Source organism: Solanum dulcamara, chromosome 11 (assembly GCF_947179165.1).
Source record: "Solanum dulcamara chromosome 11, daSolDulc1.2, whole genome shotgun sequence".
Taxonomy (NCBI): Eukaryota; Viridiplantae; Streptophyta; class Magnoliopsida; order Solanales; family Solanaceae; genus Solanum; species Solanum dulcamara.
In genome coordinates, this window is record NC_077247.1 from 45,151,966 (window position 1) to 45,171,460 (window position 19,495).

General features: G+C 32.6%; 1 protein-coding gene and 1 long non-coding RNA gene across 2 annotated transcripts; both read left to right on the top strand.

Annotated features, from left to right (window-relative positions):
* The first annotated feature begins 1,318 nt into the window (after positions 1 to 1,318).
* LOC129874509 (uncharacterized) lies at positions 1,319 to 3,614 on the top strand. The gene is made up of 3 exons (XR_008762909.1): positions 1,319 to 1,491; positions 2,386 to 2,427; positions 3,267 to 3,614. It is a non-coding gene; the product is annotated as an uncharacterized LOC129874509 (long non-coding RNA).
* Positions 3,615 to 8,722: 5,108 nt separating this feature from the next.
* LOC129874210 (SH3 domain-containing protein 3) lies at positions 8,723 to 15,599 on the top strand. Its single transcript, XM_055949463.1, has 10 exons — positions 8,723 to 8,915; positions 9,796 to 9,918; positions 11,980 to 12,049; positions 12,403 to 12,548; positions 13,405 to 13,506; positions 13,623 to 13,820; positions 13,924 to 13,986; positions 14,073 to 14,177; positions 14,430 to 14,504; positions 15,115 to 15,599. Exons 1-10 carry the CDS (start codon positions 8,868 to 8,870, stop codon positions 15,232 to 15,234), a joined length of 1,050 nt encoding a protein of 349 aa, XP_055805438.1. The 5' UTR covers positions 8,723 to 8,867; the 3' UTR covers positions 15,235 to 15,599.
* The last annotated feature ends 3,896 nt before the right edge of the window (positions 15,600 to 19,495 follow it).

The following is a 19,495-nucleotide window of genomic DNA, read 5'->3' on the forward strand; positions in this document are numbered from 1 at the left end:
GTCCATTATAGGCACATTATTTCAGTTAAGTAACGACTGACAAAGATATTACACCCTTACACAATGATTGGATCATTGAGCTTATCTCGATCTTGTCTTATCCAACTTACTCCTGTATTTTTGGAGGTAAGAGTACTTTGCCGATATGAGCCCGATTGTCTTGACTTTAGATCTTTCATGGAAAGTTGATCACGTTCTGAGGATAGTTAGGTGTTATCGCTTCTTAATTTACCAACCTATCAAGATTATTACACCATATATTATTTAATTTTAAATATTTCTTGTCCTATAACCAAAAAAAAGTGTCTTTCAAATACGATTGCGGTATTTATTTTTTAAAAAAGTATGATGCTAAAAATAAAATAAAAATTTGAGAACTGTGGTGGTATTTTATTTTCTAGTTTAGAAACAAAAGAAATGTCCTTTCCATCTTCTTTTATGAGTCTAAAAGACGGAAATATATAAATGAAAAATCAAGAAAGGACGAAAAAAAAGAAGAGGAAAGCATGTCCCATCTCTCAAGGGAAACGAAGATATGGTGACAATTTAGTGAAAATGTGATGGTTTGTGACCCCCAAAAAAGAACAATAAATAGAAGAAAGTGGTAGAAATAAAATTAGAGGCAAAAAATAAGAGAATTGATGAGACATTAATTTGTGTGTGGCAAAAGGAGATAAAAATGAACGGTGGCCAATTTGAGAACCATACATTTTGTGGGTTCTCATTAGATTAGCTCTTAGTCACACGTGTCATGAAATTCTGACCATTTAGTAGGGATATATTAAAATAATACTGAATATAGTGTACTTGAAATGCTGATATGTTACATTCCGTATTTTTGCATCTTGGATTATTCGTAAGCTAACGGTTATAAATTCAAGGACTTTTAATTTTGAATTTTAAAAGGACATGATTTGTTGTAGATGCCAAGTTATATGAATAATTTATGTGTAGTAAAATACATCTCAAGAAGGACCCTTAAGCCAAATCAAAATAGAAGCCATCAAATATGTTTTTCTTAAAGTCACGTTTCGGGTAAGCTGACTTCGGGAGGCCATAACCTCTTTATAATTTGAGAATTTGGGAAAACTCTCAATATGAAAGTTGTAGATAATTGAAATATCTTTCCAACCATAGGTCGTGGGACGAAATGTGATATCGGAGTAATAAGATATAGACGTTTTAAGTCTGACAGGCCAAACTAAATAGTGAATTCGGCCCAACCCAATTCTAATTCGGGTCAGGCCCAATACCCACGAAATTAATCCAATTTCTATGTCTTCCTTCATAGTTTATACTAAGAAAATATCCAGAAAATTTCTAGAGAGAGAGAGAGGAGAAGTTCTTGAGAGAAAAACCAAATCCGACCAAAATTCGAGTCCCAAAATCCGAAGCTCATGAAGAGAAAATTGTTGTACGTCGCGTTGGCTTCAATTTGAGCTAGAAATCAACCAATAAGGAGAAGATTTTATGTGGTGCTGCAAATTTAAGGTAATATTAAAGTCTCCTTTTCATTGTTAACAAGTTTAGTTAGAGTTTTAACGGATTAGAACGGAGAAAATAGTGTTATAAACTAGTTTGGTGAATTGTTGAGATTTATGGGTTAAAGGGTTGTTTTAGGTAGATTAAATGGATGGAATTATCTTAGTGATGATGTATAATAATGGTTGATATTGTTTTGATGTTGTTGATGACTTGTTGTTCTTGAATTTGGAGGAAAAAGGTGTATGAAGATTGTGAATGTTCAAACCCGTTTTTGGAATTGAGTAGCTGGTAGTAATTCTGGAATATCTCATTGTGTAGACCTTCGATTTTAGATATTAAACATGTTTTGGAAAGCTAATACACGTACCTACAACTCTTATGTTTATGTCTTAGTCTATATCTGCTGTTATGATGTCGAAAACTGAGGATGAATCATAAGACAAATTCTGTCCAGATTCTGGAATGAAAAATCCTTCATGTATAGCTGTTCGTATTTTGATGATATCTCTTTGTAGAAAATGATTTTTGAGTTGATTTCTTTTGCATTGGAAACTTAAGACAGAGATCTAAATATTTCATGAAGGTAATAAATTCCAGTTTTGCCGTTTTCATTTTCAAAATTTAGATACAACGTGAGGTACCTGACTTTCTGAATTTACTGCTTTGGTAACATGAGTCGGGTGGAAATATTCTAGGCTTATTGTCAATAATAAATCTTATTTTGTGTCAATATTTTGGATTGTTGATGTTGATTGATGATTATATGGCTGGTTTGAAAGTGAGAAAAGTGAGCGGTGTAGGGGAGGTGCTGTCCAATTTTTTTAGAAATAACCTACTAACGATAGACTACGTTTTATTCTTGTCCATAGCTTAACCATAGTGCTTAACGTTTTAATATAGGTTGAGACAATATTGGACAACATATACGTATAAACGCTAAAGGTATGTAAAGTTAATATTTTCTTCTTTTGGCATGATCCATATGAAACGAACGAATGACGTATGCTTAAATTCCAAAGAAGCTCTTATTCGTAGATATACTCGGATGGCTACCGTTCTTGATTTTCAAAATTTATATTGTTATATCTTGACTCATGTGTATGATTCCAGCCATCCTAGTTGGTATAACTCATGTTGTGGTATAATTCATATTTTAGTATAATCCATAATTGGTGTGATTCATAATGACTATTGTCTTGGTTTTCAAATGATGGACTATTTTGCTTATTCTATTAAGTCTCCGATAATGATCAAATTTCACAAGGTTGCTAATGATACCTTATTCGTGCATATTGTTATGGTATTATTCACCGAGTCCTACGATAGGCCGGGTATGTTATCATGTATGGATTCCACTACATTATTCACCGAGTCCCTTACTAGAGGGCCGGGTACGTGATATGATAATATGATATTATGATGATATGACGATATGATTATGGCACCGAATCCCATAATGGGCCGGGTACGGTATCAGTGTACACTACTCTATTCACCGAGTCCCTTGCTAGAGGGTCGGGTATGGTATATATATACATATGACGATATATTGATATAGTTGTGACACCGAGTTCCATAACGGGCCAGGTACGATATATGATGATGATATGCATGTCTTCATTTTATAAGACACAGGTACAGTGATTTATTGATTATGATACTTGACTCCTGAATCTTTATTTCAGATGTGATCTCATTTACGGTATTTTATGCTTTATATACTCAGTACATAGTTCGTACTGACCCCCTTTTGTTCGGGGGGATGCATTTCATGCCTGCAGGTACAAATACTCATTTTGGAGAGCCGCCAACTTAGGATTCTACTCAACGGGTTTGAAGTGCTCCATTGTCTCGGAGCCCGAACTTTGGGTACTAATCCTTATAATGTATATATTTGTGTATTTAGGGGTACGACGGGGCCCTGTCCCGTCATATGCTATTGTTAATCCTCTTAGAGGTCTATAGACACATGAGTGGGTTGTATGTAGATGTTGTCTGGTGTACTAGTATGGCTTATGTTTTTGGACATTTACATTCGGAGTGAAAGCCTTGTCGGCTTACGTATTATGTTATCTTATAATTGACAATTAAGACTCCCCAAGAAATAGCTGATTTTGGTATATATATAAGTGACCGTTTGAGACAACGTGCTACACATATAAATTCTATATCGTGTTTAATTGTCGATTGATAATAGATAATATGTGTGTATACGAGTGTCCAATTCGGACACTAGTCACGGCCTACGGGGCTAGGTCGTGACATGATATTAGTAATGTTGATATTATTTATATTTATATTAATTATATTGAAATTATTTCTTATGTAATATTTGATTTGATATATTAAAATAAAATGCATTGTATTTAAAAATTATTTACAAAAATACCTTCTGAAAATACGGTAAAAATAATGTGGAAAAGATTTTAAGAGATATTTGTGTTTTAAATTATGCTAATGCATGCATTAAAACTCATAGCATTGCTAATATTATAATATTCTATGTGTTAATTATACAAGGCATGATATCAAATAAAGTGTATATATATAATTAATGTTTGAAAAAATATACAAAATAAAATATTAGTAGTACAAAAAACAAACTAATGTACACATTGTTTTTTCTAATCCAAGGAAACGACCCCTCGAGTGGCTCGAACTCTTGTTTGTTTGAATTGCTTTTGTAAAAGATATAGGGGTACTTTTTTTAAAAGAAGTTCAAAATTTCAAAGAGACCAAAAAAAAAAGTGTCCATTTTAAATTGGGTTGGGATGCGAGATTATTTCACCTTTAATTAGAGGTCTCGAGTTTGAACGTTGAATATGGAGAAAATTATGTTGAAAGCGTCATCCTCAAATGGACCTTGCAGTGCTAGTATAATTTCTTGGTAAAGATGATTCAATTAATCATCATGTTTGGATTAAAGTGAATCTGTCGGTGAGTAACTTGGGGAGGGACAAAGTAGGCCAAGTCCATCGATGCCCCCTTGAAGTTGACGCCAAGTGTTACTTAGACGCCTTAATTGGAAATTGTTCACATTTCATGTAGAGTCTTATTGTGTTATTTTGACACTTTTTGCTAATATGGCAAAGTGAGTGTGATGCACTCAACAATAACGCGTGAAATGTTTTATTTAGCCTTTTTTTTTTCTTCTTCTCCGGTTCTCAAGCCACCACCTCCCACATTTTTTTCAAGCTTAAACTTCTTCAATGGAGGTTGAATTTTTTATTCAACTCTGTTTTCAAGCCATTTTTTCTTCATCATGATATTGTTTTTCTAAATCTACGATCACCTCCGTCCACCTTTTTCGCTGAAAAAATGAATACCAACACTCACATTTCATATTTCTTCTCTTTTTATTTCTTCCTTTCACTCTTTTCTTCCCACAAAACGATACTAAAAAGAAAGAAAAGGAATAACTATGAAAAATAAAATAAAAAATATTTTTTTAAAAAAACATACAAGAAATTTTACAGTGTAATGAAAAAAGTCGATTTTCGATGAAAAAGGAGGGTAAGGTACCATGATTGCTCTCCACCTTTTTCGCAGAAAAAAAATGAATAACAACACTCATATTTTATATATATTTTTTCTTTCTCCATCTGAAACAATTTTAAAAACAAATTTAAAAAAATAAAGAAAAATTGTTGGGTGTAGTGAAGAAGACAACTACCATTGGGGATGGGGGAGGTGAAATTGATTTTTTTAAGAATAATATTTTTATATTATTCACTAAATGAATTTTAAAATATTTTTTAACTTAAAATAACATATGTAATCATTTAAATTGATCGTTTGCCACGTCATTAATGAGTGTATTCTCCTTCAATTTTTTTTTGTCAAAATGACACAATAAAACCTAATATTAAGTATCTAAAATAAATATCGCTCAAATAAAATATTTAAATAAAATTTGATGCCAACTTTACGAATTACCCATAGGTTAGGCCGACAAAGTATAAATAGATCATGTCGACAAAGTATAAATAGGTCATGTGGCACTTGGCAATAGTAATGAAAATATGGGATCTTGATTGGTAATAAGTGGAGGAGTCCCTTTCAGAGTAAATCAAACACTAATGCTAAAAAAATTCAAGAAGGTGGCATATTTATTGATAATTATTCTACTGTCTACATGTCAAAGTATACAGGTGGGAAAAAATATGTGGGCAAGAGAAGTTCTAATTAAATAAACAAGTTCGTTATATGACATTCATTACTTTCTTTACCATATTTGACCAGAAGACAAATCTAATGATTCAACAACCTCAATTTATCTCTCTAAGAAAAAGGAAACTCCTCTTCTTTTGTTTCACTAATTTGAATTGTGCAGTGTTCTTAAATCTCTTCTTGTTGAATAAATTGATCGATGTGGTCGTGGACATTTTTTCAAACCGTGTAGTCATGAATTACTTATATTAGTAAGCGATTTAATTATCAATTGTTCCTATCAAAAATAGAATCGACAACGTCCCTCAAATACATCGATTTTCTGCCCCCAACTTCTTGTTGATGTATAATGATGCAACAACACATGAGTGTCGTTGGATCACGCCTATGCCATATGACGCCTTCGGATGAGTACTGCAAAAGCATATAATTGGATCTAACGTATGACATTAAGGCAACTTATTACCTCCCTCCATATTATTGATCGCAAAGTTAGAATTTTTAATAAGCGAATTCAAAATATACAAAAGTAAACACATAAATAAATTATTAATAAATAAAGATATTTTTTTAAAACTAATTTATCCTTTAATTTTTTAATACACTCTTTAATGCAATTAAGAATTTAGGATATAGACAATTAGTGCACTTTTTTTTTTTGACTAAATGTGTACATGGAAAAGATTAATAGTAAGAAACTTTTTTTGAACTTTATAATATTTATGTAGGGGATAAATATTTGTTTACACTTTGAAAAAGAATTAATTTTAATGGGAAAATAATTCATTTTATCTTAATTTTGTAAATTAACAAGTACTCATCCATTTCATATTACTTGGTTTGTTGACTTGAAAAACCTTTTAAGAAATTATTTATTTTTACTAAATTAACCTTATTTAATTATGCTTTGAGATTTTAAATTTAACTACTACTATTACTTACTTTATATAATTATTTAATGATATTGATAGTATTGGTAAAATGACAACTTTCTTTTGATTTGCTGAAATGAACAAGTAAAAAAATAATAATATATTTTTAGTATAAGGACTGAGTAAAATGAATCGGAAGGAGTTATTTAAGACAAATATTTGTAATATGGATGAGTAATATGTGATGGAAGGAGTATAATTTTTTAGTAGGAAAATTTTATTTTTCTTTTAGATATGTTTCCCTTTTTTAACCATTAATTGGTCTTGGCTGATGGAAATAAAAACTTGATAGGTTCATATCATTTCATTTCAAGTACTATACATTTTTTCTTCTTATTCTTATGTTTGGGTAGAGTTTGTTGAGGCACATGATTACTTGAAAGTAGATTTCTTTTGTAATCATGAGCCCGTTTGGATAGACTTAAAAAAAATAACTTTTATGTATGAAATGTTTTTAGAACTTTGAAGTGCTGAAAGTTATTTTTATAAATAAACAGTTGAGTGTTTGGATAAAAGTGCTTATGTTGAAAATAAGTGTTTGAATTTTAGGGTTAAAAGAATAAAAAGAATAGTTTGAGAATTTAATTAAAATATAAGGGATATAAAAGTAATTTCCATGGTCAAACAAAATGGCTTCAAGCACTTAGAAAAAAAAAAGGTTAGAAATCCTAACTTTTCATTTTTGACTGACTTTAAGAACTTTACGGCTTCAAGTTAGCATTAGACAAATACGTCAAAAAGCTAAAAAGAGACTTTACCAACTTAAAGTCCATCCAAACGGGTTCCATGTATGAGAATTTGGGGGGAAAGAACAAAAGGAAAGACTTATGAAAAGCTCTTTCAAAATTGGGCTTTCTTGGCCCAATGAGAATTTGGAGGAAAAGAGCAAAAGGACGGACTTATTAAAGGCTCTATCAAAATTGGGCTTTCTTGGCCCAATGAAAATTTGGGAGAAAAGAGCAAAAGGACGGACTTAGGAAAAATTACCTAATTACACTTTTTTATTTATCATATTTTTCATTACTCCCATCTATTTCAATTTTTTTTTAAAATCCCTTCTTTCCATATGGATATATTAATTCAATAATTCGAATACATTAATTCATTAATATGAATACATTAATTTTGATTTATAAATTATTTTTATGTTCAATGTATCATGCTTTAAATGTTACTTGCTGATACATAAAACCCTAATTAATGTATCCGGATTACTGAATGAATATATCTGAATTACTGAATTAATGTATCCAGATTATCATATTTTTAAGGGATTTTTGTAAATTAAAAAAGGGTAGAAAAAAATAGTAATTAGTCCTTTACACTGTATGATTTATGTAAGTTTACTTATGAAAAAGCTCATCAAAATTGGGCTTTCTTGGCCCAATGTTGATCCACTCGAACATAACCTAAGCCTCTTTCAATCTGGAGTCGAGCCCAATTCTACAAAGAAAGACATATTTGCAACGTTGGGATTTAAAGAGGTAGAGCCTATTTGGTAAAAATGTCAAAAACTGCTTATTCTGAGGAATATTTTTTTTAAAAAATATTTTCTTAGAAAAACATTTCAAAAAAAAAAAACTATTTGCATTTGGCCAGCTCGTCTGAGTAGTACTGTTTTTCGATAATTGATGTGCTTGATTATTTTTTTTTTTAAAGTGCTTTTGATCATGGCGCATTTCATTATTTAAGATTGTTTATACAGCAAAAAAATTATAAATATTTAGTATGAAAGTCTTTGAAATCATGTGAAATTGTATTAAGGGTGTATTTGGTACGAAGGAAACTAACTTTTTTTAAAAAAAATATTTATATGTAATTTAGTTAAATACAATCAGGTGGAATGATGTTCGAGTCTGAAATAATCAACAAACAGAAATTGGGGGCATTAGGTGGGTGGAAAAGATACGAAAACTTAAAATCTCATTTATAATACTTATTTTTTCTATTTAAAGAAATTATTTTTCTTATTTTTAATAAATGTACTTTTATTAAAAAAATATTTTCCAAATATCTTAGCCATCAACTATAAAAAAATTGAAAATATATTTGTGAAAAAAGTTTTATATGGACTTGATAAAAAGAAGGAGCGTTGGAGTAACCGGTACCGGCCCTTTTATGGACTTGGTAAAAAGAAAAGGGAGTAAAAGAAATGGTATGCAATTAAGCTGCTTTTCAATAATCAAAGCTAAAAGCAGGAGGAGGCAGCATCAGTAGCCTTTTGTTCAGATCAGATATTAGAAACAAATCAAATCCCAAAATTGTAAAGCCCCTACAGCCATGGATGCTTTAAGGAAGTTCAGGGAACAAGTCGCCAAACAGCAACAGGTTCACCCCATAATTCTTTTTTCTTGATCCAATTTTCTTCTTTGGGGCTGCCAGAAAATGTGATTTCTTGAAATTCTGCTGTAATGTTTACACGTTTCTTCTTGTGGGTATTTCTAATTTATAACGATTCATCTATAGTACAACTGTAAAATGGGGAAAAAATTCTATTTTGGGTTGATACGAGCTAATTGTGTAATACTTAGCAAAGTCAATTGAGTTGGGACTTTGGTGGTCCATCTTGGTTTAATGTGCGAATGAATACTTGAATTCTGGAGAATCAATGTAGAAGAGTAAGGGAAGATTTTAAGCTTTGTGAATTTCTATGTTTGTCAGGGCTTTTCTTTTCAGTTTAGTCTTGAATTGAGTGTGTTGCAAAAAAGTGCTTTTTCAGATTGCTTTTATTTACCTCGCTAACTGAACAAAAATGTACTTACTTTGCACTTTGGAAATGGGATGGTAATACAAAATGGTGCAAGGAGTAGTGGCGGATCCGTGATTTGAAGTTTATGGGTTCTAGATTCTAGCTCTTTGATGTTACTGGGCTCTAAACTTATCATTTCTACATAGTAAATGATTGTTTTAAGATAACTACAGGGTTTGAGCCAACGGTACATCCTCCCTTGCAAACCAATATCCTTATTTATCTGAAAGATAAAGGAGGAACAAGTTCCCCGTATCCTAAGATGGAAGCATTACTATTAAAAAAAAGAAAAAGAGAAATCAAGCAACAATAATGAAATCCCTCACCTTACTCAAGAATTCAATTGAGTAATTGACTTTTGAGAGATGGTACAAATTGTTTCTTTCCACAGTAAGTGTTAGTTTTATAGTGTCTTATATTGATTCTTACATGCTAGTTATATCGATTCTTAACCTTCAGGCAGTCATCAAGCAGTTCAGTGCAACTGGTTATGAAAGTTCAGATGTTATGGTCATTGATGAGATGGAGATGCAATTACATCATCAACTGGATAAGTTGTATAAGTCTACCCGGGAAAAAAGGGTAAGAGTTTTGTCACATAATGTAAATAAAAGCCTGTTCAGTGTCTACAGGTTTTTTCCGTTTATTGGAACATTTGATGTCCTGTCATTTACTTTCTAACTATGAAATTTACTACAGTGTATTCCTGACTGCAAATTTTTTACTCTCAGAATAACTGCTACTAATGTATTCTTTTAGCATGTAATATCTACTAAAATGATTTGGTCATTATCAAAGGCCTTCACTTTGCTCTTCCTGCTTCTTGCCAATACTTGACAATGCAAAAAGGTGAGTGATTTAGCCAAAAATTAGTGCCTTAGTGGGAGGTAGGGCACTCTTTGGGTTTTTAGTAAATCTGACTTACAAAAGGAAGATGCCAAAATTTGAAACGAGATCGCTACTTTTGTGCATTTGACTTGGTAATAGTTGTTGATATGTAGCGATGTAATGGAAAGTCAAGAAAAACTTAATTATTTCTTTATTTTCTATTGTTTAATAAGTAGTTGAGGGGAGGAAGCTTCCCTATATTTTTAAAGGTATGCAAAATGGGACGTGAACATTCTTGAGTTCGAATATAGATAGTTTTGGAGATGATTTTCTGGTAGATGCATGTACTCACATGGTTTTGCTATGTTGAAAGTTTGGAGAATATATTCAGATTCACAGCATGTCTAGATCTATTAAATTTAATTAGGCATTGGAGAACATTTCATGTTGTTCTGTAGTACACTGTAAAATATTTACTTTCAAGCAGCTCCATTTGTTTTCAGTATGGATTCTTTAGTACTGTATTTGCTTTACGTACTTGATTTTTGATATGCTTTACTTAAGCCGATGGTCTATCGGAAACAACCTCTCTACCTTCTCAAGGTAAGGGTAAGACTTTGTACACACCATCCTCCCCAGACCCCACTTGTGGGATTACACTGGGTATCATCAAGATTAAGATTTATTTACAATCCTAAAAGTAGAGAATAACTACTTACCATGTTGTATGTGATCCGAGACTCCTATAAAAAGAACTCTTCTTGTAAAATATTAGTCAACCAATTCAACTAGAAATGCTATCTCGTTGCTCTTTCTTCACATGGTATCTGAGTCTATTTTTGTAGAGACTTAAGGAGTTTCTGCCTACTGGTAAACTGTACAGTCTTATGGAGCCAACCCAGTCAATAGTTCTGACTTGATAGATTCCTGCGGTTGAGCAACATTTCCCTATGTATATAATTTGACACCGTCTTGGGTGGTTACTAAGATTCTTTTGATTTATAAAAAGATGAACAAAATTGGGCATCGACTAAATACAGTACACAACCAAATATAAAAATTTATGCCACTCAAGAAAAATAATTGAGGATGTGGTTGGGGTCCATGAGTGAAGTCTAGGTGCTAAGTTCTCTGTTCAGTATTTATTTGTTTGATAACCACGTCAGTGCTACATGATCTGAAGATTCTGAACTAAATGGTCGCCTCTGTTGTGATTCTTAGCTGGCTTACAGTTTTGCTTGTTAAGGCTGAGATTTGACTTAGTGGCCTGATCATAATGTTGTTCAGCTCAGCTCATTGATATGCATTCACTATTCTAAATTAGCTTGAGCTTGACCTATGTTAAGATATTCTTAGCAGGCTTGTTTAGTCATTTTCCTCTTCTTCTGCTCCGGCTACTATAATTTATTCTTGGTTTGTTAAGATGCACTTGATCTTCTTCTTAGGCTAGTTGAGCATAATGATGTCGAGCTTGGCTTGTCCACATGCATTCATTTTTCTAATTTCCCTTGGGCATGGACCCATTTTAAGATACTTTTAGACGTGCTTGGCTTGCCTTTTATGTCTTGCTTTTGTTGTTGTTGTTGTTGGACGATAAGTTGTTTACCTTCCGAGGTGCTTTGCTAAATGCACAAGACAATGTATATCTATGAAAAAGATAAATGTCATGCTATGGAGAGCATTTTGTTCCTATGTCTTGTCTTTGGTAATTGTGGATCTAGGACTTGGCAAATTCATTGCTTAATACTGATCTGAACTCACGTTGTGTTTCCTTTTCCGTCTGAAGTTAGGATCTCTATTTGTATCATTTTGCAGGATTTTCAGAAAGAGATTGTTAAGGCAGCTGAAACATTTACAGCTATAGGATTCAAGCATATAGAAGCAGGTAAAACTTTTGAAGGCCTAGTTTGTATAAACAGATCTACTTTCAGATGGAATTTTGTTGTAGTCATGATCCTCATTCCTCTGCCCGCGTTGGATAAAACTAATGAGTGTGTCTGCTACTACTTCTAAGAGATTCTGGCAGTCCTTTATGCCTTCTTGAGGATAAGACAAGATTATCCTTAACCTTGATGTTTATCTTTCTTAATTCCGGATACTGCTGGATAGGCTAGATATTCTGAAGTTCTTAAGCATGCCCCTTCTATCTCATCCTTCTCTATCCCATTTTTGTGGGATCGAAGCATTTTTTTTGTGTGTGCATTTCAGCTTATTTGGTGGAAGTTTATGGTCAGCCAGGAACTAAATTATCAGAAGATTGCTGCAAATATGGAGTCGAAAATCCCAATGACGAGGTGTTAGCTAAGGCTGCTTCTATTTATGGTGATGCTCGTAAACATGCAGAGAAGGAGGTTGAAGATCTAAACAAACTGTTCTTTAGTCAGGTTGGTATAATGTGCATGTAATATGAAGTATCAAAGATTATCAGGAGTATGTCAATGAAAACTAAATAGAAGCAATATATATATTGGTTTATTTATTTGTTAGAGTTGCATGAGCTAGATAAAAGTTTTTTCCCTAGACCTAAAATTCAGTGGATTGCTGGCTATCAATGCAGTAGTTTGTTTACTCCCAGTCTAGTCTAAGACTCTGGTTGATATCCTTACACGAATAGGCTTATAACTGCTTTTTGTGGGAAAGACTGCTAATGAAACTGTGAAGACAAAGAAATCAATGATGACTGTCGTAGGTTCTGGTGCTGGTAGCAAGTGACAAATGCATAAAGAAATTGCTGAAACAGTTCCCTTGAAAATCTAAAGGATAATCATTTTCCTTTCCAGTTTTCTCCTTTGACACATGTGGCTAGAAAGAAGTCACTTCCATGTGCCCATCTTATTCTTGGAATTTTTCGCTTTACTGGTTTCATGGTTTTCTGTAAGCACATGCTTCAGTTGCAAAAGAAAAAAATAATCACCCTCTTCCCCAACCAAAAAGAAGGATTAATGACATACCGTAAAGAGTCATGGTACTGACCTTTTTGTCGCATGAAACATAAGTTTGGCAAATATTTCAATACCTTCTTTTACACTTTCCTCTTTGTTATTTGTGACAAAATTTAGCTTTTATAAGGCTTTACTGGTGTTATGCTCTGAACCTACATTTATGGTTACTGACTTATTACTTTTCAAGATGCTGCACATTTATTTGTTGAAACATGACACTTTGTAGCGTAAACCTGCGTTCAATACTTCATAGTTCAGCCTTGTAGCAGCAGACTAAAATGAGCTTTTGGATTTCCAGGTACTAGAACCATTGCGAGCTATGGTAGCTGGTTCTCCTTTAGAGGATGCTCGTCATCTTGCTCAGCGCTACAGTAAAATGAGGCAAGAGGCGGAGATACAGGTTACTGTAACGATTATTTCTGTTGCTAAAGACTCTAATGATATCTGTTGTTACTTGTCTGATCGTACTATTTTACACTGTCATCACATCCTTGGTATTGAATACAAAGTAAGCAGGCAGCCGAAGTTTCTAGAAGACAAGCTCGGGTGAGGGAAGCTCCCATCCCGGAGAATGTGGCAAAGCTGCACGCAGCAGAAACTAAAATGCAGGAACTCAAAGCCAACATGACAGTACTAGGTAAAGAAGCAGCAGCTGCATTAGCTGCTGTAGAATCACAGCAGGAGAGGCTTACATTTCAGAGGCTTGTTGCAATGGTATGTATGCTGGTGCATATTTGCCTCTCATGGAGTTGAAAATTGTCTTTTGCATGGTCAACCATTTTCATACTGTAGTAAAAGTGAGTATAATCATCTGCAGGTTGAAGCAGAAAAGCTTTATCATGAGAGAGTTGCTGTTATTCTGGGTAACATTGAAGCTGAGGCGAGTGTTTTCCTTTCTTATTTTTCCAGAGATATGCTTTACACCTTGGTAATTTTTTCTTACTTGACAATTTGCAATTTGTACAGATAGTTTCTGAAAAACAGCGTAAAGAGGCTGCTCCTCCTGTAGCCACACTTCCTGTAAACCCTCCGGCCCACATACCTGAGAAAACAAAATACTTTTTGGCCGAGGTAACCTCTGCTTCAAAAACAGTTGTCTAAGTTGTTATAATCTTATCACAGAATGATTTATTTATTATACAATTTGAAAGAAACTCCTGAGGGAAAGGTGATTAGGATTTAGGAATGAAGATATGTTCTGGTGTGAACTCTTTTAAACTGAGTGGCTCTGAAGACACTCTTATCCGTGCAGTGTTACTGTTTTATTAATGAGTTAAAGTATTTAATAAAGCATGGTAGTAATTGTGTGTCTCTGTCACACAGGCTGTTCATTCTTTTGAAGCTGAATCAGAAAAGGAGCTAAGCTTGTCTGTCGGCGATTATGTTGTTGTTCGTAAGGTTAGTTAATTTTCCATTCTAAAATTCTGGCCCTTCTTTTGGCTCTTTCCTCTTAATATAATAACTTGTTGATTGAAGTTGACATAAAACTCACATTTATATCTGTTGGAGCATTATCCTTTTTCTAAATCTAAAAAACCTATTATGGTCCTAAGCCTTTTCACAGTTTTCCAGTAAAGATGACTGCTGTTAGTACTCACTAGTCTTCCTTCTAAAGTTTTTTATCAATCAATGTACCTGACAAATGAATCGATATATGGCGAACTTCCCACTTTAAACCTGCCCCCCTCCTACTGCCATTTCCACTTTAAACCCGCCCCTCCTATCATCCTTCTCCCAACAAAAAAGAAAAAAAGATGGAAAGAATGAAAGCAAACAAAAATAAAGACTTACTACATAAAAGAATAAGGAAAAGGACACACCTGTAAACTTTCTTGTTTCATATGCCTTTTTTATTCTATTTCTCAAAACTTGAAGAGGTTATAAAACTATGATCTATTCATAGAAACACTGTCTAGTCCAAAAGGAGGACCACGTTAATTCTTCCATTCCGTTACATCCATGTTGAATTGAAGAGTGCCTCTCTTTTAGAATTTCATGTTATGTTCAGGTGACTCAATCAGGGTGGTCAGAAGGAGAATGCCAAGGCAGGGCAGGCTGGTTTCCATCTGAGTATGTGCAGAAACGACAAAGAGTACCTACTTCTAATGGAGCAACTGAAGTTTATTGAGATATAGTGTATTTTTTGCTGCTGGTATTTGTTGAACTGTTCCCAGTTCATCCATTTTGTTCATGCAACAGCATAGAGTTTGAGTGTGTCACATATTCGTTACGGTTCCTTCAGGGTTATACTGGACAGAAAATATTACAGGAAATGTTTTTGGTCATTTCCCTTTCCCCCCTTTGTTTTTTCCCCTGGCATAGACGTGTCATTACTGGTTGGATGGTAGCTGAAATGCAGCGACTTAAGTACCCTCCTCCTCTTCCTCCTCTACCCGGGCATGAAAAATGAGTTGTGTAATTTATCTTTGAAGAAGACGGTTGTGAAAATTGTTATTGAAATTTGTGAATTATGAAAGAAACACTGTTTTGTTACTAAGGAGCAGAACACAAACAAATGACTAAGGTTACATATATATGCATTGCATAGAAGACGTGCAACAAATACTTTCTATGACAGAACATGAAAGTGTATATTAGCAATGAACTGCTCCTCTAAGTGTTATTATAAAATTAGATCAGTACAACTGGATTTTTGTACAACTAACAAGTGAGGTTTGAGGAAGGCACTTGCATGAGACTCCATTAATTTTGTGGAATTGTAATTGGTAATTATAACCAAACACTCTACTTCGTGTGATGAGTTTTATACATATGATAGTAATTAAAATATTACCAAACATGGTAGTTATGTTGATTTTAATACATGAATAATTCACTTCTTAACCAACTATCAAACCCCCCCCTCCCCCAAGTGTTCATGTATTAACATTCCAATCCGTTATGAAACGATTTGTTTCTTTTTAGTATATAAGTTGAATACTTCTATCAATTTGTTCTTATGAATATTAAAGATGGAATTTATGCATCCTTAGTAGCATTGCATATGACTTCAGCCTGATTAATAAAATCACGATTACTTTCTTATTTTCTTACTCATATACATTTTTCACTTTTTCAGCCGAGCTATATGATCTGTATTACTATTATAAAGTATTGTGAATGGACAATTTCACATAACATTCTGTTCCATAATTTTTTTGTCCTCTAAGTGATCTTTGGATTTAAGGCTTTCACCTTTTAAGATAATTTCCAGTTTTCCACACCATTTATTGGTCCCTTTAGGGTTAATATATAAGTTGAATACTTCTATCAACAATTGAAAAAACTATCAGTATTTTGCTTGTTCTTTCTTTAGTTGATTTTAAGGAACTCTATTGAAGTATTTATTGAACAAATTAAGGAGAAGTTTTTCTTTTTAATTTCTAATTTTGTATATCCCCTCCAAGGTTCAAGAAATGGATGATAATGAAGAAAAATCAGAACAAGTGGGGAGAATTAATGGAGATGAGAAAGTGCCATTCTACAAATTATTTTTCTTTGCAAATAGGGTCGATATTGCACTAATGGCCATTGGAACTTTTGGTGCCATTGGTGATGGATTAACTCAACCTTTCATGACCCTCATATTTGGCCAAATTATTAATTCTTTTGGCAGTGCATCATCTTCTAATGATAAGGTTCTTCATCAAGTTTCTAAGGTACGTACTACAATTAGATCAGATCGTTCTAGACAGGAATATGCCTTCAAGAGCAAATTATTTAAAGTAAAAAAATCCTTTATATATATTTTGGGTGAAACACATTTCAAATAATCTGTTATAATCAATTAAAATATACACTGATGATATAACTTTTAGCAATCTTTTTGAAGCTAATATCATATATAATCATTTTGGAGAGAGTAGATATATAATTAACATTCTATTGAAAATCGATTTCCAACTTATTTGCTTATATTAATTCAAGTTTTTAATTTTTCCCCTTAGTCGGTTTACTTTAAGAAGACAACTTTTTCTATAAATAATTATTAATTTTAGCCATATTTTTTTATTTATTATCATCTATAACAATACATAGCAATACTATGATAAACATGTTATATATTAATAGTGAATTATGCATGCAATATAAATATATTATAAGTGTTTTAAAATATATTATGCTTGTTTGGTAAGAAATTGACACTATATTATAAGTGTATTAAAGTGTGATAAATGTATTATCCATGAACAAAATTTATTTTATATGTGTTTATAAATTATTCTAACTAATATGTATTAAAATTGTATTATAAATATATTATAAGCGTTTAGTAAAAAAAATATTATTACTATGATAATAAATATTTTCTTAATAGAACATATTTACGCAAGTTTCCCTTTTATTTTCAGGTTGCTATTTACTATGTTTACCTCGCTATTGGATCTGGCATTGCTTCCTTTTTACGTAAGTGTACATGGTTTTTAGCAGGCGTTTAATTTCAAATAAGTGTTTGTTTATAAAATTTTTGCACAATTTTAGTTTTTTAATTTTAATTTTAAATTATGATTTTAAATCACAAATTTCTTAAAAAGCAGGATTTTAAATTGTGATTTTTTTTTAAAATATTAAACTTGACTCATAAATTTATATTTTATATTTAAAAGATCATAATTTTGATTTTGCAAGAAGACATCGTCCGTTATCATATGAAAAGATTGTATCAACGAATAATTAGTTGTTACTATTATGATTTATTGGTCTAGTAGAAAGTTTGTAATTATATGTAATTAATATTTAATTATAAAAGAAATATGAATACATGTAATTTATGATTCGGCTCTTTAAAATATTTTATTATTTTATTCATAAACTGTGATTTACTTATTTAATAAGATTGTATAAAAGTTGAGGAAGTGTTGATAATTTTTATAAATTTAAATTTTTTCATGTTTATAAAATTAAAATACAATAAAAAATTCAAATTACATATTCAAATGATTAAGATACAACAAAAAATTCAAATTGATAATTTCAAATTACGGGGCTTAAAGTCATAATATTGATTTTTTATCCCATGAACTTTCACCTATTTCTAATACTTTCCATGTTTCAATTGATACGAAACCTTTTTGAGATTCAAATAAAACTTCCTTTTAGCTTTATTTCAAAAAAATTTAAAAATTACACACTCAAATTCACATTAAAATTAAATTGTTTTAACTTTCGAAATTCAAACTAACATAGAGAGTATTTTTTTAACACCCGCTACGATCCATCGTCGCCGATGGCTGAGGACACCGGAAAAAATGGCGTCGCCGGAGAGATAGAGCTTTGTTGGAGTTCTTATTTCCCGTTCACCTCCTCCTCTCTCTTTTTTATTTTTTAAATCTTCAAATCTTAACCTCTTTTTTTTGTTCTTTAATTAATTTTATTTGTCTTGCCAACTATGAGCAAATAAATTGTTTAGAATTATAAAATGTTGTATAGGTATAGTTTTATTGGGTGGATCCTTTCATGGCGGTCTGTGTATACAGATCTTATGCTTGTTATATCAATGGCGCTACCTCACTATGAGCTTAATTAGGAAAATTTGCTATGAAAATTTCTCATAATGAAATTCCCAAAGCATAGATAACTAATTTCCCAATATTGTAGCATTAAAAAATAAAATAAAAACTAAATTCGTGTTCTCGTACTATTAAAATTACATAGTGAGGGTTTACCAGGCGCGCACAAAATGCTTACCAAAAGAGTGCTCACCCGAATGGCTGCGGCTGTGGCAGAGGTTGTAGCGGCTGCGGGTTATGCTGTTCAAAAATAGAAATAAAATGTATAAGGTTGCGACTGAACATTATTGCAGAGATGTCATGTTGGATGGCTACTGGAGAGAGACAAGCGACTAGAATTAGGGGATTGTATTTGAAAACAATACTGAGGCAAGACATTGCCTTCTTTGACACTGAAACAACAACTGGAGAAGTCATTGGAAGAATGTCTGGAGATACTATACTCATTCAAGATGCCTTGGGTGAAAAGGTGTTGTTCTATTGCTAGCCTACTACTGCAGTTCACTAATGTTTTAACCTTGCCTAACTAAGGTGTTGAATGATTGCAGGTTGGGAAGTTCATTCAATCCCTCTCGGCATTTGTTGGAGGTTTCATCATCGCCTTCACAAAGGGATGGCTTCTCTCACTAGTCTTGCTTTCTTGCATACCTGCGCTTGTCATTGCTGGGGGAGCCATGGCATTGATCATCTCCAAAATGTCAAGTCGCGGACAAATTGCCTATGCACAAGCTGGAAATGTAGTGGAGAAACTCTCGGAGCAATCAGAACAGTAAAGCCTCAGTACTATCCAAAATCTTTCTAAATAATTTTGCATCAAGACTTTTAAGTTTTAACATAAATCATAATTAAGTTTAGGTTGCGGCATTCAATGGAGAGAAG